The sequence below is a fragment of the Antechinus flavipes genome, chromosome 4 (assembly GCF_016432865.1).
Source record: "Antechinus flavipes isolate AdamAnt ecotype Samford, QLD, Australia chromosome 4, AdamAnt_v2, whole genome shotgun sequence".
Classification (NCBI taxonomy): domain Eukaryota; kingdom Metazoa; phylum Chordata; class Mammalia; order Dasyuromorphia; family Dasyuridae; genus Antechinus; species Antechinus flavipes.
In genome coordinates this window covers 240,380,037-240,404,694 of record NC_067401.1, presented here as the reverse complement: position 1 = coordinate 240,404,694, position 24,658 = coordinate 240,380,037, and the positions used below count along the sequence as shown (strand labels likewise).

General features: G+C 32.6%; 1 protein-coding gene across 35 annotated transcripts in view; it reads right to left on the bottom strand.

Moving 5' to 3' along the window:
* Window positions 1–24,658, bottom strand: part of RIMS1 (regulating synaptic membrane exocytosis 1) — a 718,240-nt gene that overhangs the window by 10,627 nt on the left and 682,955 nt on the right. For all 35 annotated transcript variants that reach the window (XM_051997263.1, XM_051997264.1, XM_051997226.1 and 32 more), the window contains one exon: window positions 2,079–2,217. In XM_051997263.1, the coding sequence (XP_051853223.1) occupies window positions 2,079–2,217 (139 nt within the window). The remainder of the gene's footprint in view (window positions 1–2,078; window positions 2,218–24,658) is intronic.

Below are 24,658 nucleotides of genomic sequence, written 5' to 3'. Positions count from 1 at the left end.
GGAATGAAAAAATTCCTAACTTTGAAATGTAAATATGTTTTATATCTGAAAGCTAACTCTGATAGTGCTATTGCCAAAATGTTTTTTCATGGCAATTTTATCCTCATTTTGAATTTGTACTAAGAAAAATTATGAAATGGGACACACTATTCACATGGATACAGTTACTGTATTTCATATATTCCATGTTCAGGTATCTATAAATATATGGATATTCACACTACTCTTTTAAACATCAAACATAAGCTTTTTTATGTTACTTTAGAAACTATGCATAAAAATATAAATTAAATAGTATGGAGCATTTTTAAAAATGGATTCCCTCTATCAATACAAGTCAGAATCTGACATGTAATTAGTAGTTTTAGAAAGTTCTCTGAGGAATTAAAAGATCCAATATCTTTGCAGATTACACAGCCAGTATAAATCAAAAACATTAATTGAACCTAAATCTTACAGACTCCAAGATTAGATCTTATTGAAACAATCAACAAAAATTTATTAAATACCATCTATATATCAGGCAATTATGCCAAAGCACTGAAGGCTTAAACTGGGAGTTAGTTACTTGAAGGCAGAGATTATCTTTTGCCTCTTTTTGTATCTAGCAGTTTGCACATGGCAGATGTTTAATAAATGTTTATCAAACTGATCAGAAGGCACTATGATAAGTTCTCTAGAATGTATGTCATATTACTTTTCAACATTGAAACAAATTATTTTTGAAAAATCAGTGTTGGATATGAGTTATCACAAATATAAAATATTTACATCTATTTAAAAAAAATTAACATATTTTCAGGAATACTTTTTAATAAAAGATACTTGAACTCAGAAAATTCCCATTTTTACCCAGAACACTGAAGATAAAATTTATGTCATCATTCTATATATTCACCCTCTTATTCAATAAACATCATTTACAAGTGAAAGCTAAAGTGTATTCATTAATAATTTTTTTCTCCAAAGATGACATTAACTTGTTATGAATGGTATGAGCACTAATAAATGAGCAACTATAAGTAATCATATATGATTATCCCCCATGCCACCAAATGAGTAAGAAATAATCACTTTGGGTTAATTTTCTGGTTCTCAGGAAAAAGTCTGATTTTAAAACAGGCATCATGTCTTAAGAACAAGCAATTTTAGAATTGTGGGATGAATGGATAAATGTGGAGACTGAGAGGAAAAGGTCACATGAGTAAGCTTTTGTTTGTCCTTCATAATGAAGCAAAAAACTACATAGTATGAGAGAAATATGAAATTTGGAGAAATGTTATCCTCTATTTCTAAGAGAGAAAGAATGAGGCCTCAAGTAATTGAAAGTGAAGTTGCCTCTGGCAATAAACTGCCCACAGCTCAGGTTCTGGAATTATAGGGAGAAGAAGACAAGTGGAGAAAGAGGGCTTTATACCCTCCTCCCCCCATACTCCCCCCCCACACCCCCCTCTCTTTTTCTTGCTGTCTCTGTTTCTATCATTGTCTCTCTGTCACTTTCTGTGTATCTCTATCTCTCTGTGTCTGTTTCCTGTCTCTGCCTTTGTCTCAGTCTGTTCTCTTTGCTTATCTATCTGTCTGTTTTTCATGCTTCAAGCATTGGAAATAGCACTAAACCAAATTCCTTGCTTTGCTTGTTTTACTTACTACGTATTTGATCTTAGGTTAATCAACCAAATTTTCCAAGTTTCAGTTTCCTCATTTGTAAAATGATGGGACTGAACTAGATAAAAGAATCCTGACATATATTGTAGTTCCAGCTCTGGGATCCGTGATCTAATAATGGTATTTATTAAATAATGTTTGACCTTTACCAAATCACATTCAGTAAAAGCATTGTTTTTGAATTCCTCTATGTATTAGATACATAATTGGGGTAGAAGGTAATTTATATTCCTTCAGCATTTAAGTCTTTTAAAAATGTATGTATCCCAAAGATTGTACTCATCATCAAGTGGGGCAATATAAAAGTTAATGCTATAGACTAAAAGAAATCCCATGTTTACTCATGGCTATCTGATTTAATGATTCCAGTGGTTAGCATTTAAATGAATAAAAAATATTCTCAAGCTACTTACTTTCCTTCTGAGCTGTAACTATTAATGCTGCCATCAGTAGATTCTCGACTTGGCTGCCGTACCATCTTCCTCATTTCAGCTGCCATGCCAGTTTCTGTGCTTCTCTGTATAGTGCTTTTCAATTTCTTGTGTCCAGATTCTAAGAAAAGGAGAGAGAGAGAGAGAGAGAAAGACAGAGAGAGAGAGAGAGAGAGAGAGAGAGAGAGAGAGAGAGAGAGAGAGAGAGATTGACTATGAATTTCATCTGAACCAGATTTTTATTGCATATTTGTTTTTTAAAATATAGAAGTAATTCTATGCACTGCTAGAAGATAGTCAAGAAGGTATCACCCACTCAGGAAATGATCTTTCTCAACAAAATTCTTGGCTAACTAAACGCTGAACTCCACTTGGCCTAAGAAGGATAGCTTACAATTGCTATTGGCCAATAATTCTCTCAAAAGATTCAATGAGTTTTCAATGAACCTATATAATGAATGAACCTATATAATCATTGATGATGATAATAATTCTGATGGAAAACTGGATCTGACATGTGATCCATAATATGGAAAGATGGTCAGCATTTTATAATAATACTAAATAGCATGGTGACAACTTTAAAAGTTTGTGAAACACATCTGTTATTTCACTTCACCTCACAACAACTTTATGAAAAAAAGCATTGTAAGTATTTTAATAATGAGGAAACAGGGGTTAGATAAATGAAATCAGCACCAGAAATATAATTTGAAGACATTTTCCTAGTTTCATGTCTAATAATCCATTCAACATGTAATATTACATTTCAAGAAAACCAGGACTGAGTTTGACCCAAAAAAAGTAAAAGAGAGTTGGATTATGACTTATGACCTTTAAAAAGAAACAAATTGTTTAAAAGAAAGATGCACTCAAAGTTTAAACTCTTTCCCATATTTGTCTCTTTTCTCCATAAAGCCAAATGATTTTGAACAACCATGGGGTATTGATCACTAGCTGTGGGTTATCACCTTAAAATTATGCAAGTACAAAATGACCTCCTCCTGCTCTTTTGGATTCTAATCAAAACATGATTTTTCATAGTAATTAAGTGACACTCCTGGCTCAAATATATTATTTCCAAATGAAGCATGGACTTGATTGTACCATGAGTAAAATAGAAGGATATGTTAACTAAGATATCATAACATATACATATAAATATGCATTTATATATTATCTTTATGTTTTTCCCTTTCTGTTTATCTTCTGTCTAAGGTAGAATATAACACAATGATAAATTTAAAAAAATACTTTTGTTCAATCCTCACAACATCCCTGTGAAGTAGATGTTCAACAGCAATATGTATGACAATAACTATTAGTTCTTAAGTACAATGTATCAGATTTTTTTTTTTTTTTTTTTTTTTTTGCTGAGGCAATTGGGGTTAAGTGACTTGCCCAGAGTGACACAGCCAGAAAGTCTTAAGTGTCTGAGGTCAGATTTTAACTCAGGTCCTCCTGACTTCAGAGCTAGTGCCCTACCCACTATACCAATTAGCTATCCCAACATTTTTTTTTTAATTATTCAAAGACGGAAGAGTAAAGCTGGGTGCAATTTTTAAGTTACTCATACAAAGATAATGAAAGTGAATAAAGTTCAAAACAGAACTAAGTTTTTTTTTTAATGTAAAAAAGTTTCCCCTGTTTACTGATTCCCTTCTAATCTTGTCTCCATTAGTTTTTTTTAAATATATATTTTATTTTATTTTATAATAACTTTATATTGACAAAATCCATGCCAGGGTAATTTTTTTACAACATTATCCCTTGAACTCGCTTTTGTTCCAATTTTTCCCCTCCCTCCCTCCACCCACTCCCCTAGATGGCAAGCAGTCCTATACATGTTAGATATGTTGCAGTATATCCTAGATAAAATATATGTTTGCAGAACCGAACAGTTCTCTTGTTGCACAGGGAGAATTGGATTCAGAAGGTAAAAATAACCTGGGAAGAAAAACAAAAATGCAAATAGTTCACATTCATTTCCCAGTGTTCTTTCTTTGGATGTAGCTGCTTCTGTCTATCATTTATCAATTGAAACTGAGTTAGGTCTCTTTGTCAAAGAAATCCACTTCCATCAGAATACATCTTCATACAGTACATTGTTGAAGTGTATAATGATCTCCTGGCTCTGCTCATTTCACTTAGCATCAGTTCATGTAAGTCTCTCCAAGCCTCTCTATTCATCCTGCTGGTCATTTCTTACAGAACAATAGTATTCCATAACATTCATATACCACAATTTACCCAGCCATTCTCCAATTGATGGGCATCCATTCAATTTCTAGTTTCTAGCCACTTCAAACAGGGCTGCCACAAACATTTTGGCACATACAGGCCCCTTTCCCTTCTTTAGTATTTCTTTGGGATATAAGCCCAGAAGTAACACTGCTAGATCAAAGGGTATGCACAGTTTGATAACTTTTTGGGCATAATTCCAGATTGCTCTCCAGAATGGTTGGATTCGTTCACAACTCCACCAACAATGCATCAGTGTCCCAGTTCTCCCGCATCGCCTCCAACATTCATCATTATTTTTTCCTGTCATCTTAGCCAATCTGACAGGTGTGTAGTGGGATCTCAGAATTGTCTTAATTTGCATTTCTCTGATGAATAGTGATTTGGAACACTCTTTCATATGAGTGGTAATAGTTTCAATTTCATCATCTGAAAATTGTCTGTTCATATACTTTGACCATTTATCAATTGGAGAATGGCTTTATTTCTTATAAATTTGAGTCAGTTCTCTATATATTTTATAAATGAGGCCTTTAGCAGAATCTTTAACTGTGAAGATGTTTTCCCAGTTTGTTGCTTCCCTTCTAATCTTGTTTGCATTAGTTTTTTTTTTTTTTTTCCAAAGGCCTTTTAATTTGATATAATCAAAATTTTCTATTTTGTGATCAGTAATGGTCTCTAGTTCATCTTTGGTCACAAACAGAATTAAGTTTTGTTGCAATACATTATTCTTTTGTGGTCTTTTATAGGACTAAATAACTTACTATGTGCCAGCAACTGTGCTAAATCCTTTATAAATGCTATGACATTTGATCCTCACAATCAACCATTCTGGGAAGTATGTGCTATTATTATTTCTATTTGAAAATTTAATAATCTGAGGCAAACAGGTGTTAATTCAATTAATCAAAATAGTCAATTCAAAGTCCTTACAGTTTAATTAACCTTATATGTTCTTACCTATAAGAGAATCAGGAATCCTCTTTACATACAAAATACATGTTTTTATACTAAGTTGTTTTTCTTGTTTACTTTTAGTTCTCAAAGAGGACTAATAACATCAAGGTGATTTTTTGACTTACAAGTGAATTGTATTTAAGTGAGTGTGTAGAGTCAGCAGCTTCACACTCTCTTACAGATCCATATGGTTCAGTAGGACTGGAAATGGCTCAGGATGCAATGGGACACCTTGGCCTTTTCAAGCTAAGGTCTTTCCCAGAGCTCAGTCTATTTGAGGCAATGCCCATTCAGTGATTAGGCTAAGTAAGAAATGAGGCTCAAAATGGTCTCTTTTACCTATTAAAAAATCTATTTGGAAGGGGATTACCTTTTGTGAAGCAATATGACATAGTGAATAGACTAGAGCTAGATTCTTCTGAATCTAGCTTGTAAATCTGGGTGTCCCTCGTCAATCGACAACTTCCCTCAGCCTCAGGTTTTTTGGTTTTTTTGTTTTTCAGTCTGTGAAATGAGGCTACTTTCTGGCTTACTTTATGAGGTTGTTGTAAGATATACACAATGGATGTCAAAATATATACTAAAAATGGGTTGATTGTGTTGAATTGTTTATATCTCAAGAAAGTCTGCTGAGAGTATTTATAGAATTTACTTTGTTTTAGATTAAGTAAAATCCATCTTTCATTAAATTTGTTTGTATTATATCATGGTATCATAAATTCAGAGCAGAGAGTCTTCAAATCTCTTCCAATTATTTCATTTTAGAGATGAGGAAAATGAAATCTAAAGAAACTAAGTGACTTGCCCACATAAGCAGTAAGTGACAGAGGTAGGATGAACCCAGAACCTTGGACTCTGAAACTGGTATTCTTTTCCTCTGCACACATTTCAATACCTTGGGGGAGCTCTGATTTCATCTCTGTGGGATTTTCTTCCACTGACATAGATAATTGTGGATCTATAGTTACTCTAATTGAGGACACTAAACTGATTGAGGTTGACAAAGAAAGCCTTGCCTTACTTAGTAAGGATAGTCTTTAGGTGACAGAAAGTCCATCACTGACCCTATTGAGTCTTAAGTTTTGAAGGATGTATCACAGTTTTTCCTTGGTTGGCATAACCTTTGAGAACTCAGGTCCACCTCCACTGCAATGGGTTATTAAAGTAAGATGTAGATATAGAAAGGTATAGTAACAATCACCTACTTCCTTTGTTACCTTGAGCAAATAATTTAACCACTCTGGGTTTCAGTTTCTTGCACTGTAAAGTGACAGAATTAGTTTCAAAGGTCCTTTTAAGAGCCCAAACTATATTCCTAATGATTTTTGAGAGTGCTTGGTTTCAAATCCAAACACTGATATTTACCACATTTGTGACACTGTATGACAAGTCACTTAACTTCTCTGTGCTTGTTTCCCCATCTATAAAATGAGGCATTTGGACTAGATTATTTCTTACATCACTTTTCACTCTAAATCTAGGAATCTATTATTCTGTGAAAGATAATTATTCAAAGTTGATTGTATTTTTGTTAAAACAAAACCTTGTGTGATAGACAATGCTTTCTATTGAGAAAATAATTTGTGTAATAAAATGTGTGCATGGCTCTTCATACAATTAACAGCTCAAAATGCTGAAGTCTTTTGTCAGATGCGGGTAGATTGCAATTTCAGAGACAGTGAAATAAATGCAAGGCTGAAGGGGATCAGTGAAGGAGAAATGGTGGTTATAAAGATAGTGTACACTTGTGTAAAGAAAAAAATAGTTTTTATAGTTTTATAAAAAAAGAATCCCTCTGATTTATTGGATGACTTTTTAATGAAGTGAGAAGTCTTGGCATTATTGAGTATAGTTGACACTGTGAAGCTTGTCAGAATTCTGTCAGGAGAAAAATGATTAAAGTTTGAAACAATGAGAAGGGGAAAAAACAAATAAATAAACAAATATCCCTTTACTGAATAGATTGAGGAAAGGAAGATTTCATTACTGAAATAATAATATTAAGCAAATGCATACATACAAGCATATGTATTTGTGAATATATACATATGTTTCTTATTTTTGCAAATTCCATCTAATTCTTAATTGTTTAGCATCATTTTATTTTGTTTACAATAAGATACTCTTTTTTTTTTAATGCAACAAAAAGTATCCAGAGCTTAACTTTTGATATCTATACATAATGCCCTGGGAGCATGTGGTATTGTGGAAAAATCCCTGGACAGTAGAGCTCTAGCTTTCTTATTTACCATTTGTGTGTTCATTGATGATTCACTTTTTGAATCTTGGTAAAACTGAAATCATCACACTTGCATTGCTTCACTCACAAGGTTGTGAAAATAAATAAAATGATACATTTGATGTGATTTAAGAATTATTAAATGCTCTATATTGTTGTTTAGTTGTTGCTGTTGTTGGCAGATCTATGTTTTTACTGTTGTAGGGAATTCTTAGTGAGATAACCCATTTTAATCAATACAGATCACCAACTAATTTGCAACTTAAGGATACAGAGAAAGGTCTACATCACTAAGATGTTAAAATGATTTACCCAGGATCACACAGTTTCACAGATAGGATAGGAACTCAGAGCTTCTTGCCCTTGCCTCTATAGTGGCTTTCTTTCTGTTATATACTGAATATGCCCCTCTTAGTTGTTATTATTTCTACACATTTCTGAGGATTCTAAGTGGCCATACCTATTCCAGATTCAAAAAAGAAAGTTTTCATTACTAAAGCTCCTTTCACTTTCAAATGGCTAAATGATTATGGTTTTGTCAATAGAAATGATGCTAAAATATATATTACTATCTACTTTATCTTGGCATCAAAAGGACTACTGAGCTTTTCCATCTGTCCCCATCTGCCCTGAAGCTATGTACACACATACATATACTTATTTATAGCTATAGATATATCTATATATTCTAGCACTTAGCACATAATAATTTCATTTATTCATTAATTTCTGTACTATTATTAAATAACTTGTTATCTTCTGTTATCCACTGGTAGAAACCTGAAGGAGATAAAGCTTCTTGGATAAAATCAGGAAAAATAATTACAAATTATTTCAAACTTCAAAACTACATTAAATTATGGAGAAAATCAAACTTTTAAGCATATTAAAGCACACTAAGCATACTAAGCAACAGGTACCTTTAATATTGATGTAAGGACTAATTGACTGGGTTGTTATATATACTTTACTCCTAGAGACAGAAAGTTGGACTAGAGGACAATAAGGTTTTACCCATTTCAGAGATAAGACAAAGCTATACAGTAATATGGCAATTATATTTTTTAAAATTTTAAAAAGAAGAGTGAGTTTATGATTTAATTAGTATACATTTACCTCAGTGAGGTAAATTCCTTCTCAAAATATGGATTGAAACCTTCTTTATTTTAGAGAGTTTCTTGGATACACTCAAATGTCTTAGTTAGGGTCAGATAACTAGGAAGTGACAGAGGCAGAATTGTCATCCAAGTCTTCCTGTCTCTGAGATCAGCTCACTTCCCATTGCTTTTCTCATTAGCAATAACATTGCCAGAAAGGTAAGAATAAAATAAAACAAAAAACCCCACCCTTAACAAGAAAATATTGTCTCTTTAATCTTTATTTAGTTGATACCAAATATTCTCATTGTTGTAGTTACCATTACTATCTGGAATTTTTATTAGATATAATAGTGCCACACTATTCATTTTTGAAATGACAAAATAATGTTCCTTTTGGTCCATGCCAAAGTTATAAATATCATTCATAACATGGCTGATAAGCTCAGTCTATGAAAATGTTGCCAGCCTGGTATTTTCTTTTTTGAAAATAACCCCTCAGTTTCATCATTTTTTTTCTGTTTTCTTTTCTTCTCCCTTACTCTTGTTCACTTAACAGTTTCATCTTTATGAATATTATGACAATACTACTTGTTCCCTGTTGTTTCCTACCCCCCCTTTTTTTTTCCAAAAAGGAGAGAGCTAAAATGAAGGAAACAAAGTTGCCCAGAAGCCTAAAATATTGAGATACATAATATATTTTTATGAGATACAGAGAATGACCTTCACAGAAGATGGATGGATAAACTTAAAGAAAATACCACAAATATTTTCCAAACCATTTTAAATCCAGTGGTGCATGTTATATTATTTATTTTTTTTAAATTCCTGCTACTCACAAAATTACTTTATTTTATTAGTATGGGCTTGAAGTTCCCAACAAATCCTATTCAGAAAATGTAGTTCATCCTGGAAGAACCTTTATATTTATGCTTTAGAAAAATTTTCTTTCTGTATTTTACCCTTGAGTAAGAAAATCCATTTATGAAATAAGATGAATTAACACTGCTCTATGAAACTTTCTCTCTCATCTGTCCTCTTTGTTGTCTTCACTTAGCCTCACATGCAATCTTTACCATAATAAGTAGTTGTCTTGAAAATAACCTTGATGTCTTCTCTCTTCTAAATGGAAATAATAAAAAGCCGCCTCAGCAGGGAGAATTTGATCATTTCAATCCATTTAGCAATTGGGACTCAAACAAGATCCCACACAATATTAAAGTGAAGAATTTTACCAATTACTATAAAACACAATAAAAACCAGCTTTTCTATGTCTGCAAATGCCAAGGAACACTGGGAGTTAGTTCTGGGAGTGGAGTGGATTGAGGCAAAGAGGAGTAGATTTAATTTAAGAATACATGAAAATACTGACTTCCGCACTCCAATTAAATCCAATGCTGGATTTAACAAGCTTAAAGTTTATAAAACATACTTTGTGACCCACTCGGTTGTTATTTTAATATGACAGTGACTGCTACTTATTTTGATTAAAAAAGGAATTAAGTAGATGAAAGAAGGAATTGGGAAGGAAGAAATTATCCCTTTAGTGTTTTGAGAAACAGAATATATACATACATGCATACACACAAATATACATATAAACATATGCATGCATGCACACATACACATACACACATAAGCTGTGAATTAAAATATACTAAATGCCAATGGGCAATCGTGTATGAAAAGTGTTCTTGAGTTCATAGGCTCATATATTTGGAGATAAAATGGGCCTTAGAGGCCATAAAATATAATCCCTTCATGTTTACATATGAGGAAACTGAGGCCTTAAAAAGGTTAGGTGGCTTGCTCAATGTCACACAGGTAGAAAACATCAGAGCTAAGATTGGCTTGCTCCAATGCTTCATGCTATTTACATTACTGCATTTAGTATTCTGTTAAAGAGTACATTGAATTTTGAGCTAGAAAACTTGGTTTTGAATCTTAACTCTGCCTTTGTTCTCTGTATAATCATGAGGAAGTTACTCAGACTTCCTCTTTTTAACCTCACAACCTCTCAGCATCCTTAACATACCTCTCCCCATTTCTTCTAGTCTGTGATGAAGTGGAATTCTTTTTCCTTTAAGACTATCTTCCTTTGGATCGTTAATCTCATCTCTCCATCTTCAAGACCTTGTTCATTTATTATTTCTCTACCCCATCCACTTCTCCTATTACTTTTCTATCAAACTTGTTAACTTCTGAAAAACAACCAAACCAAACCAAACAAAAACCAAAATTAAAAACCACCATCACAAATAAAAAAAAAAGTTCTCCTTTTCATTTTCACTTGATGATTTTCTTAGATTACCTTTCTATATTTTTTGGTTCCCTTTATTAACAAACACGCCACTCATTTCTCAACCTCCCACAGGGGTAGCTATTCATCCAATGAATAGAGAGGGGAGCTTAAAGTCAAAATAATGAAGTTCAAATTCAGCATCAGACACTTACTAGCTATATGACCCAGGGTATTTAACTGCTATTTATATCAATTTTCTCAACTGTAAAATTGGGATAATAATAGCATATAACCTTTTCAGCATTGTTGTAAGGATTAAAAGGGATGGTATAAAAATGCTTAGAGCACAGTAAGGACTTTATACTTATTCCCTTCCTTTCCTACAGTCTGAGGTTTAGCAATGTTTCCAATACTTTATTAAACCTATCCTTTCCAAGGTTATCTACAAGATCCTATGACTTCTCTTAGAAATGCAATGATTTCTCCCTCCCAGCCCTTCAATTGTCATCTTCTTTAGCTGCAGCTTTTGACACAGTTGACTACCTCATTTTTTCTAGATGCTTCCCCTTTTGGTTTCCATACCACTTTTTTTCTTGCCTCACATAATAACTGTTTCTTCCTCACAAACCGGATTGATTCAGTTTTCTTCTTTATCATCTTAAATATATATGTTCCCCAGGACTTTGGTCTTGACTCTCTTTCCTTCTCTTTCCATTCTATCTCCTTTCCTAATATCATCATCTGCTCAACTTGTCAAAAACAGAACTAAGCATCTTTGGCAATATTTTCCTAGTCCCCTGAATCAAATACTTAGATTTAGACCAATGTGGATGGGCATTAGAGAGAATTGACTCACACCTGGATAGCAATTAGTTGAAAAAAAAATGGCCACAGCAACCGATGAAACAAAGAAAAAAAGTAAATTGTATGTACCTCATTTTATGAATGTGAAAGCATATTAGAGGTGACACAATGAATAGTGAGTTGGGCCTGGAGTCAGGAATGCCTGAGTTCAAATCCAGGCTTAGACACATACACATAGTAGGTAATTAATAATTGTGTATTGAATAATTCAACTATACTCAATGTCTTTATAAATATTTACCCCCAAGGCAACAGGAAAAAAAAAAAACATTTACTTGGATTTTAAAGTTTACAAAATCCATTACAAATACTAATTCATTTTGTCCTCACAAGAATCTTGAGAAGTAGATGCTATTATCATCCCCATTTTATTTATCATCACTGGTTGTGAGATCATGTGCCAATCTCTCAGTTTCCTATTATCATTCCTAAAATGATAACAACATTTGTCTCTGAGAGTTGATGTGAGGATCAAATAAGATAATATTTGCAAAGCACTTAGCATAGTGCTTGGTACTTTGGCAGTTAACAAAGACTTGTTTCCTCTCATTTTTAATTCAATGGAAAAGAAATATTTCCCTATCCTAAAATCCATTTCATACTTAAATGAAGGAAGGAAATCTTTTAATACTTAATCAAACCTCTCAGGAAATAATGTCCACTGCCATTTTTTTTCTTTTTTCTCTACATCTTTCATTATGCATTATGTATAGAAAAGGTTACTACTGAAAGCTAGCACCTCAGAAGATGGTTTAAGGGTGGTAGCCAGACTTAGAAGGACAACTACATCTTGCCTAATCAAGGTCATTGTCAATCCTCATGACCTGAAGGGACAACATAAATTTTCAAAAAGAAAAGTTTCAGATTACTTTAGTGGACAAGCTGGACCATATCAAGAATACTGTACAAATATGATTTAAAAGTGACTTGTGTTAGAGAAATGTTTGAGGACATGAGAGGACTGTCAGAACATTCCTTTTTCTAAAGAGAACAATGATTTAGATTAATCTAAAAATGATAAAAAAAAAACTCAAAATACTACAACATAATTTTCTGGTAACCATATGCCTGCAACATAAAGTTCAGTATCAATTTTTCTTCAATATAGTTAATGAATATTGTTTTTAATAATTAAATTAGATAAAATGTTGCAAAACTTGAAATACTATATAAAGTTAGTCAACTAAGTGCCTCCTATGAGGTAGATCTTGTGTTAAGCACCAGAGATAAAAAAAAAATGCAAAAGACAGTCCTTGCCTTCAAAAATCTCAAAATTTAATGACAATGTTCCAAACAAATGTGTGCAATTATACTGTATACCAGATAAGTAGGAAAAAGTCAATAGAGGGAAGACACTAGAAATAAGAAGGATTTGGAAAAGGTTTTCTGATGATAATAGGATTTTAATGGGCATGTGAAGGAAATGAGGAGACAAAGATGAATGAGGCCAGTATCATTGGAAAAAAGAGTACTTAGTAGTCAGGAGGTTGTAAGAAAACTGAAAATGTAAAACATGCCAAACAAATGATTTTTTATTTGATCATGGAGATTAAATATGGGAGTCACCATTATTATAAGGACTATCACTCTTTGAAAATCTACCTCATGACATTTTCAGATATATTTTCTATTGAGAACTGGCCACTGGAGAGTTTAAAGTAATGTATAGTACTCAAGGTAAGGCTATTTGAGATAAGTACTCTTTTGTATTCTATCTTATTCTAGATAAATTTAGTGGCACTTTCCCCATAGTACTTGATTGGAGAAGAATAGTTAAAGGGATAGCATATCACATTTAGTCTCCATTCCTGTTTCTGACTGATTTTGTCAAGCACCTCTTGGGAATTCATTTGTCTCCCTCTGATATGAATTTACTTATCTTCAAAATTGTAGCTAATGCTAAATCTCTTGCATGATGATACCATGAGAATCCCTGAAGTGGGATGGGATTCTCATCTCACTGGAGAAAGATAGTAACTTTCTCCTGCCTACCATGGAATGGAAGCTGAAGGAAGAAAAGGTCTGAGGAAATGTTTTATTGGCTGTAATGATGAGCTGTCCTGTTTAACACATTTTCCTGGTAAAAATTAAAAGAGGCCTTTCAGACAAAGTACTAATTAACTGAGGAGATTACAAAGATGTCCTTAAATAACCAAAGAAATACTGAAAAGACTTTTTTAAACCTTAGAATGTAAATTTCTTCAAATCTGGAACACTTTTGACTTTATCTTCCCAGCTCCTTCCACAGTGTTTTACACATAGTAGGTAATTAATAATTGTGTATTGAATAATTCAACTATACTCAATGTCTTTATAAATATTTACCCCCAAGGCAACAGGAAAAAAAATTTACTTGGATTTTAAAGTTTACAAAATCCATTACAAATACTAATTCATTTTGTCCTCACAAGAATCTTGAGAAGTAGATGCTATTATCATCCCCATTTTACATATGAGGAAACTGAGACAGAAGTTAAGCTGAGATCTGGATTACTCAGCAAACTTTTTGGGGACCAGATTTTATGTTTAAAACTTTATCTGTCTCTTCAGAAAAATGAACTAGCAATGAGAACATACCACATGTAATGAAGAGCAAAGAAATTAAGGAATGGATAAAGATATGTTTAAAGATAATCATTTACCAAAGTGATTTATTCAACTCATTTTATGCAGGTTACTCATATATTATGGAAATAAATGAACTGGTTGAAATATTAGGAAAATTATGAGTGGAGAGAACCTATGAAGAATGAATGAATTGTTATATAACAGCACTGTCAATATAGCAAAAAGTGAACTGGATAATAATAAAATCACATAGTTGTGAACTTGATACATGTATTAAGAACACCAATGGGAAAAAATAAAATGTATTTCCAATATTTTGAGGAAATGACTAGATAATAGTCACTGATTAGATAATTTATAGGATTTTCTTAAAAATGATATTGCTGCACAAATCAAATTATATAAGAATGGTTGGACTGAAAGCTTAAAAAGAAGTTAAAAAAGTAATCTATTTTTCTTTGGAGAGTTATTGATTCTATTTGGCTTCCAGAATTAAGTATTATGGAAATATGAATGGCGGAGGGGGGGGTGGGGTCGGCCTGGGAGAGTAGATTACAAATACTAAAGACACTATACTATATTAGTTAATAGTTGTATTCTTAAAGGAAGATAATAGTTAATTACTAACCAGAGGGATAGCTAGGAAGTGTAGTGGATAGAGCCCCAGCCCTGAAGTCAAGAAAACCTGATTCAAATCTAGCTTTGGACACTTACTAGCTGTATGATCCTGGGTAAGTCACTTATCTCATCTGTAAAATGAGCTGGAGAAGGAAATGGCAAATCACTCCAATATCTTTGACAAAAAATAAACAACCAAATGGGATCATAAAGAGTAGGACATGACTGAAATAACAACAACCAACTATTTATCTTATGGTAGATATAATCAAAATAAGAAGATATACATAGATCTGAAATTTTTTATTGCAACACATATATTTATCAAATTTAGAGGAACAGAGAAAGGCACTGCAGTAATAGGGATATTGGCATAGGGAATTCTCAGGTGAGGCAACTTCTATATCAATGAATGCCTATGTTGCTTCAATCACTGAGAAATTAATAGACTTGTGGTGGGTTACATGGCCAGTATGTTTTCCATGATTGTTCTAAGAATATCCTCTGTTTCCTCTAAAGATATCCTCTGTTCACCTAACCATGGTGAGCCATTCAAAATTTAAAACTTCCCTGCTTCTCTTATCAGCAAGTACTAAAACATACTTAAGTACGACAATTCTGGCAACTCCCAAAGGGTTAAGCACTGAGGATTAAGATCAATTTAAGATCAAGATACCTAGATGGAAATTTAGTCACACAAAATGTGTCAGGGTACTTTCTCTTTGACCATGTACATAATAAAATAAAAAAAGGGCATCATGTTAAAGGTAGAATAGACCTTATAGGTCTTTAAGATTTATATTCTTATTCTATATGAGATATTGTATTCCTAAAGAGGCAGCTAGCCTAGGCTTGTTTAAACCAAGCCAGCAAGAAAATGACAGAATTATGACTATTACATGAGTCTGCCAACTCCCAGTGTAGTGGCCTTTCTCCAAACAAAACTGCCATTTTCATTAATGTGGGAGGTTCTTTTTTTTTTAAAGACTATTCTAGTTATGTAAGCAGGCCTTTATGCCAGTACACCTTGGCATCTGGAGAAACACATTACACCTTATTTATTCACACTTGAACTAGTCTGGATTAACCTCTTTTGATCTCAATGTTCTCTTGCTACAATGAACTGTTATAAAATGAGTGATGCTACCTGACTATAGCCTTACACAACATTCCCAAAATAATTAGGAGGCAATAGGAACCTTGAGTCAGACCCACTGACTCCTGGTCAAACATGCTGCAGACAAATCCTAGCAACACCTCTTATATTTCCAGTCTCTTAGAAACAATGGAATTTTGTTTGCAAATGTAGTTATGTGTTGAAGTACAAGAGGCTAGATATTTTATGAGATTTCAAAGATATCTATTATCTATCCTTTATATATGTGTGTGCATATATGTAATATATACATATTTATATGAGTATATACATATATGTATAGTGTATCCACATAACAAAATTTTGTGTACCACACTATACATACGGCAGGCTGGTTTTTATACAAAATAAATAAGGGAACAATTAAGGAAAAAGAGAAAGGAAAAGAAAGGAACTGCATCTTCTCTTCTTTGCTTCCTGTATTGAGGAAAAGATGTTATTTTTCATTTCTTCCTGTGCCCTTAATCCATCTATTTCCTTTTATCCTAAGCGTAATAGTTAACATTTATATCATACTTTATGATTTCTAAAATATTTTACAAATGTTATCACATGACAACCTTGCAAAAGTAGATGCTACTATAGAGATGAAGAAACTGAACCAGACAGAAGTAAAACAAAAGAGCAGAAGAGCAGAAGAACCTGCTCAGAATTATATAGATAAAAAGAAAATCTGAGGCTAGATTTGAATTCAGGTCTTCCTGACTTCCATTCCATTGTTCTGTATGTTTCTCTATCTGTTGTGCTATCTACCTGGTCTCTAAATCATCTACTTTCTCTCTAGCATCAGTCCAATATTTTCACTCTCTTTAAACAACTTCAAATTTCTAAGACATATACAACAAAATCTTTTTCTCTTAAAAAAAATCTACTCAAATCCACCATCCATTTTCTCAATTCTAGTTCTTTCTTTTAATTTTAAATTGAATGAGTTATTAATCTTTACTTCATGAACTAGTCTTTTTGGAATCCCCTTAAGTTTGGTTTCTATACCTCATCTCTTTTCTGCACAACTGAAATTGTTTATCAGTCACCCATAATTTAGGGTAGTTATTTGATTCCCAATTAATATTTTAATCTGGGCTGTACTTGTAAGTATTGGGGGTCACCTGTGAACTGGAACAGTGACTTGGACACCTCTACATTATACCACCCTATCTCTTTACCTATAGGTCCATTTCTCCTTGTTGAGTACTTGTACATAGTTGCTAGTTTTCATCTTACTGTTCTGACCATTTCTTTGTCCTTTTCAAAAGCTTATCTTTTTCCTCCTATTCCGCACCGCCCCCCCTCAAAAACAAAACAAAACAAAACAAAACAAAACAATTATACGAGATTTCAGTGGACCTTGGTTCAAATTCTGTCCTTTCATTTTGCTGCTACATGACCTTGAGCAAACAAGGAGTTTATTTCTAAGGTCCTTTCTACTCTAAATCTATGATTTCATGATTCTCCATATCTCTATTTCCCTGTAATATCACTTGCAATTCAACATGTATAAAATGGATTTCCTCACTTCTTTCCATCCTACCAGACAAAAAGCAGCATTCATGTATTCATATATTTAGAGGGGGAAGAAACTTCATGGGGATCTAATACTCATGCAAGGAAGGCAACTCATTTTAGCAGATAAGAAAGTTGAGGTCCAGAGAAATCCAGGTCATATATGTAGTTAGCAAGTGGAAGGATTGAAATTTGAATCTAGATACTCTAATTATTAATTTAACATGCTTTGTACTGCCATTAACTCTTCTTAATTTCTCTATTTTTGTTAATGGTATAATCCTCTTGCAGTTTTAAAAATGTTAGTGTTATCTTTGATCAAGGGTCACATTTTTTTTCATGGACCACATCCAATCAAGCAATTATTTCTGTGAATTATACCTTCAATTATTTCATATAACTGTCATTTCCATCCATGCTGGCAAATATTATGCTAGTTGAGAAACTGTATTAATGAAGTCTTATTAGTCAGGAAGAAACTGTATATATTTGCATATAAAAAGTTATGGACAGCTAGATAGTAGATAGCTAGGTTGATATCAGGAGGACCTGGGTTCAAGTCACAGGCACTCCTAAGTATGTGGCTCTAGCCAAATCACTTACCCTTTCTACAGGTTTTTTTCTCTGTAAATTGAGAGGGTTATATTTAAAGATTTCTATAATTCCTGAAGATCTAGAGATATGCTCACAAGCTGTTCTATTTAACTGGGTTTAAAATCTCATGGTTATCCCTGTGATCAAGTTCAAGTTTCCTTAACCCATTCTTAATATGTTTGGCTAATTTATATTGCTAAAGCACTGTTCTGATAATGGTATTTCCCTGCTTGGGAATTATCTGTGGTGACTCTTTCCTGTATTTGGCTTAATGAGAAAGCCCTCCATAATCTGTTCCTAAATTGTCTTTCTTGCCTCACTGATATTTCTTTTCTATGTATCTTTTGTGCCAGTCAACCTAGTTTAATTTGTTCCTTGAAAATTTTGTGGATACAGGACTACAGGCCCAGCTGTGGTATCAAGATGTGGCCCTGAGCAAACCAGCATACATTTGGTGAGTGCAGAAGCAATAGGACAGAGAGGCTGGTGGTTGTAGAAACTTTTAGGAGAGTGAAGTTCTTGGTTTGGTTCCAGGCCAGAGAGGAGAACTTAAGGAGAACTTGAGGCTAGAGATACCATTTCTCACCTCAGAACTAGAAATAATTACAATAACAAACAACTATAATTTTTTTTTAAATTAGCAGGCAAAGGAGAAAGAATCAAACCATAGAAAGATACTATGGGGATAGAGAAGATTGGGGTTCATCTTTGGAGCATGATACTGAAGCAAAAAGAAAAGCTTCTCATGCCCCAGAGAGTAATGTCATATGGCCATCTGCACAGAAATAATTCAAAGAAGAGCTCAAAAAAAAAAGGACTTTAAAAATCAAATGAGAGTAATTCAGGAAAAATTTTAAAAATAAGAACAATCTACCAAAATAAGGTCAATGGATACATGATTTGGGCATAAAGAGTTATACCATAAGCAACTTATGAGAGCAAGGGGTAATTTACTATCAGATCTTTGGAGAAGGGAAGAATTTATGACCAAAGAAGGACTAGAAAATGTTATAAAATGCAAAATGGGCAACTTTTATTACATTGAATTTAAAAGTTTTGCACAAACAAAACCAACAAACAAGAGTAAAAAGGAAATATGAAATTGGAAAAATTTTTACAGCCACTGTTTCTGATAAAGTTCTCATTATTGAAATATATAAAGAACTGTATCAAATTTACATGTTGAATGGCTTTGATTCAATTGACCCAACTGATAAATGGTCAAAGGATATGAACAGACAATTTTCAGATGATAAAATTAAAGCCACCTAGAGTCATATGCAAAAATGCTCTAGATCACTATTGATTAGAGGAATTCAAATTAAAACAACTCTGAGATACCACTTTATATCTTCAGATTGGTTGAGATGACAGGAAAAAATAGTGATAAATGTTGGAGGGAATGTGGGAAAAGAGGGACACTAATGCATTGTTGATGGAATTGTGAAATGATTCAACCATTCTAGAGAGCAATTTGTAACTATGCCCAAAGGGCTATAAAACTATGCATACCTTTTGATCCAGCAGTGCCATTACTGGTTTGTATAACAAGGAAATCATAAAAGGGGGAAAATGATTCATGAGTAAAAATGTTTGTAGCAGTTCTTTTTTTAGTAGCAAAGAATTGGAAGATAGTATATGCCTATCAGTTGTGAAATGGCTGAATAAATTGAAGTATATGAAAGTAATAGAATATAATTGTTCTATAAAAAATGATGAACAAGCTGATTTTAGAAGAGCCTGGAAATATTTACATGAACTAATAATGAGCTAAACAAGCAGAAATAGATACATGGTGAACATTAACAACAAGATGGTGAAATGATCAAATATGAAAAACTTGGTTTCTCTAAGTGAGTCAGTGATCTAAGGCAATCCCAATAAACTTTGGATGGAAACTGCCATCTGCATCCAGAAAAAGAACTATGGAGACTTAATATAAATCAATGCATGTCATATTTACTTCTTTTTTATGTTTTTTTCTCTCCTGTGGTTTTTTACTCTTTGTTCTGATTTTTTTCTCTTAATGTGATTCATAAAGAAATGTGTATTTAAAAATACATATTTAATACACATGCATGGACCAGAAAAATATTAAGAAATAAGAACAATCCAAGAAAAACAGGATTATAAAAAGAAAATCAACTAACTAGAAAAGGAGATACAGAAACTTACTGAAGAAAATGACTCCATGAAAGCTAAAATTCAGCAAAGGAAGCCAATGAAGTTATAAGAAACTAAGAAATAATAAATAAAATAGAAAGAATAAAAAATAGAAAACAATATGAAACCTAGCGTAAGAAAAATAACTGATCTGTAAAATGAACCAAGAGAAAATGTAAGAGCAATTGGACTACCAAAATATACAAGTAAAAAAAAAAAATCTTGTTACAATAATACAAGAAATAACAAGAGGGAAAAGTAGAGGTAGAAAAAAAATTCACTGATCACCACTTGAAAGAGATGCTGCAAGGCAAACCTACAGGAATATCATAACCAAATTCTGAAACCCTCAGCTTAAGGAGAAAATATAACAAGACACACACGCACACACCCCACAATTCAAATATAGCAAATATAGTCAATTAAAAGACTATAGGTCTTGGAACACTACATATGGAAGAACAAAAGAACTGGGGTTGTGGATGAAAATATCATATTCAGCAAAGTTAAACATAATCCCAAATGAAAAGGGGAAAAGAATATTCAATGAATTGCCACACTTTCAAGATTTTGTTGCCAAAAAAAAAAATCCCTGAACTTAATAAAAACTTTGGCATATAAAATCTACCTTAATATAAGGTAGACATCCAAGATTAACTGCAAAGGACTCAATAACAACAAATTGCTTATTTTTTACATTTGGAAATATAAACTGTATTTGTCTAAGATTGTCATTGGTAATTGGATAGTTCAAAAGAGAGATTGAAGTAGACCTGAGTGGGAAGTTATTCTAAAAAGCAAAACCATGTAAATAAAAGTAAAAAAGGAGTATTTATCTTATACAAATGAGTTGTAAGAGTAAGAATTGATACAAAGAATTTGATGGGGAAAGGGAATTAGTAGTTCTAGAACCTTACTATCATCAGAAATGGATTAAAGAAGGAACTCTCTCTCTCTGTATGTGTGTATACATATGTATATATATATATTTTTGAAAATATATATATATACATATACATATATACACACATACATATATAGCTAGTAATGTATAAATTCTTCTAAATTTAGAGAGAAATAAAGCTAAGGGGAAGGAAATGATAAAGGAGAGATTTTTGGGAAAAAACCTTTTCACATCAGATCTTAATTAAAGAGAGAAAAAAACATACATTTGGAAAGGAATAAAAGATTTGTAAATTTATCAAGAAATAAAAGTGAGGGAATAGGATAAGGTGTGAGTGTAGAAGGCTATATAGATTGATACAAATGGGATAAGGTATATAGATAAATGGTAATAGGGTAAAGAGGAATAACAGATACATATTTACATGCATGCATGTATATACACATTATATATATTAACACAGACACACATATACTTCAAAGACTATAAATGTCTTCTATATTTTGAGAGAAACAAGAAGCCAAGGGAAAAGAGTGAAGGGAGAAAATATGGGAGGGAAATTAGGTTAATTTAAATAGGAAGGGAAGGTAGCAGGTAGAAGATAGGAACATAAAATAAAGATCAGGGATATAACTTGTTATGTAAAAAAAGCAGGGATAGTAATCATAATCTCAGATAAAGTTAAAGATAAAATAAGTTTAATCAAAAAAGAAAAAAAAAGGAAATTATACTGTATGTCAGCCATATTACTCAATATTGTTTTAGAATTCTTAAAATGACTAGAAAGTGTAAAGTTGAAATATTGCTGTTGTGTAGCAATGATGATATTTTCAAGGAGTTAGAAAAATATGGAAAGAAGGATTTATGAAGGAAAATATTATCTGCCTTCAGAGAAAAAGAGGACAAACAAAAGCAAAGTATAGTCTTATATAGATACACATGAATGTATATATGTATATATGTGTATATTTCTATGTATATAAGCTTGTTTGTGTGTGTGTAATCTCTGAACTTGGCTTTTGCCTTCTTTGGGGAGAAGGGGAAGAAGGGGGAAAAAAGATAAAAAGTACAAAGCAAAGGACAAAAAACCCTCTATGTTAGCAAAGATAAGATGGACAGTTCTAAACTGAATGTGTCATATTTATTACATGGGCTTTCTTGAAATGGAAATTTAGTGCTTTATATTTTGAATCTTCTCTTGTTCTGCTGCACACATGACAATTTTTTTCTATTTTGTATTTAAGTTCAAAATAAATAAATAAGAAATCCAATTGTCAGTTTGTGTACTAGAGATATATTGTTGCCTACTACCATCACTACAACCAGAACCACCATCTCGACCACTAGTACTAGTACAACAACAATAATAATAACCAAGATTTATATATCACTTAGTATATTCCAGGCATTGTGCTAAGTGCTTTACAATTATCTCATTTGATCTATGAAACAATTTTGGGAGGCAGGTGCTATTATTAATTCTATTTTATGACTAAGAGGATTGAGACAGAGGTTAATTGATTTAATCAGAGTCATATAGCTAATGTGTCTGAGGCTGAATTTGAACTAAGGTCTTTTTAACACTCAATCCAGGTCTCATTCTACTGTATTACCTATCTATTTTTTTTTGGACTATTGACAAATGCATATGGTATTATACTATCTAGGTAATAAAACTTGATTCATTCATTCAACATATATTAGCCATCCCTATAGTTGGAGAGCAACTATGGAAGACCTGGGACTCTGGGTAGGAATAGAAGGAAAGAAATACCTTTGGCATTCATTAATATGGAATAGTTTGAAAATTCTTACTCATATTGAACTTACAGCCTAGTACTCAGACCAGAAACACTGATAATCATATACATGGTATACTGTCATAAGTATGTGAAAGGGCTGAGGTTGAAGAATTAAGTCCCAACAAGACATGTTGTTTGGAGAGGTAACATGGTATAGTGAATAGAATACCATATTTGGAGGCAAAAAAAAAATCTGGGTTTGCAAGAGGTTTTGCAACCATTGGCAAGTCATTTAACATACTTTGTCTTTACTTTTCTCATCTTTTAAATTGCTATAATTATAGCACATACCTCTCTAGATCATTATTAAGGTGAAATGAAAATGTGTGAAGTACCCTACAAATAAAGCATCATATCAATGTGATCTAAGAGCACTTTTAGTTATTAATGAATACATAAATATGGAATAAGAATGTCTTCAAGAAACATAAAAGAATTAAAACCTATTTAAATAGTATGTTAAAATTGATTTATAGTCACACAAATTGTATGAGGGAAATAACCTAACCATCAATATTGACTTTTACAGAAAAAACCAATTAATCAATAAGTCTTAAGTACTTCCTATGTGCTAAGCATGGTGCTGCATGTCAGGGTTATAAATGCTAAAGAGAGACAATGCCTGCCCTCAGGAAACTTTCATTCTAACAGGGAATAGATAATCCATAGAACAATCGTGGTTTGGGACAGAGTTTTGGTCTAGGTAGTCAAAGGGATGGTGAATGGAGCTATGTTTTACCTTTTGTAGTAGCAGTGGTAGGAGTGACTTAATTGTTTTTCAGAAAGCAAGAAATGGAAAAGACAGAGAACAGATGGGAACTCAATCTTAATTTAAGGCCTATGTATCTGAAACACTTTTAAAAATGATGTGTTGTTGAATTAAAATTCTGAAGTTATGATCCAGAGGACTGGGGTCACCATTATCTTCAAATAAACTCCAAATGTATCCTATTTGTTGGTTGAAGAAGTTAAAAAAGAAAAATAATCCAGAATCTCTCCATTATTATCACTTTTGAACCTCTGGTTTAAGATAAATTTTAAGGTATGGGGAAATAAAAAAAAAAAGATTACCTTGATCATTGAAAAATATTTCAACCATAAAAAAGAACCTGGATAAAAGAGAAATGAATGTTTTACTTAGGAGATCTAGTAAGAGGAGGATTTTAAACCCAATAGATCATTTGCAAAGACAACATGACTGAAACTGTAGTGGGGGAAGGAGAAAGTAGATATTGAAAAGGTATATATTTATTCCAGTCTCAGTCTTAGTGAATTGTGTTTATTCTTCCCATTTTGACATAAAAACTAGATTCAATGTTAAATGGAACTAACAACTCGGAAGACCTTCTATGTGTGAATTACTCAATCAGCTAAGGAAATTGCATATGAAGTTGAGTGTTTTCTCTCAGTATTTTAACCTAGTCCTCTCCAGCTAAAGAAAGTTCTATATTAGATTGTAAATTGAGATCTTTCAGGGAGACTCAAAGGAAGGAGCTGACAGATGTTGATTTTACCATGCAGACAATGTTTAGTCTTTAGAAAAAGACACTTTTTTTTTTTTTTTTTGGAATGTATATACCATCACATTTGTCCAGCTGATTCTCCGTATAGGC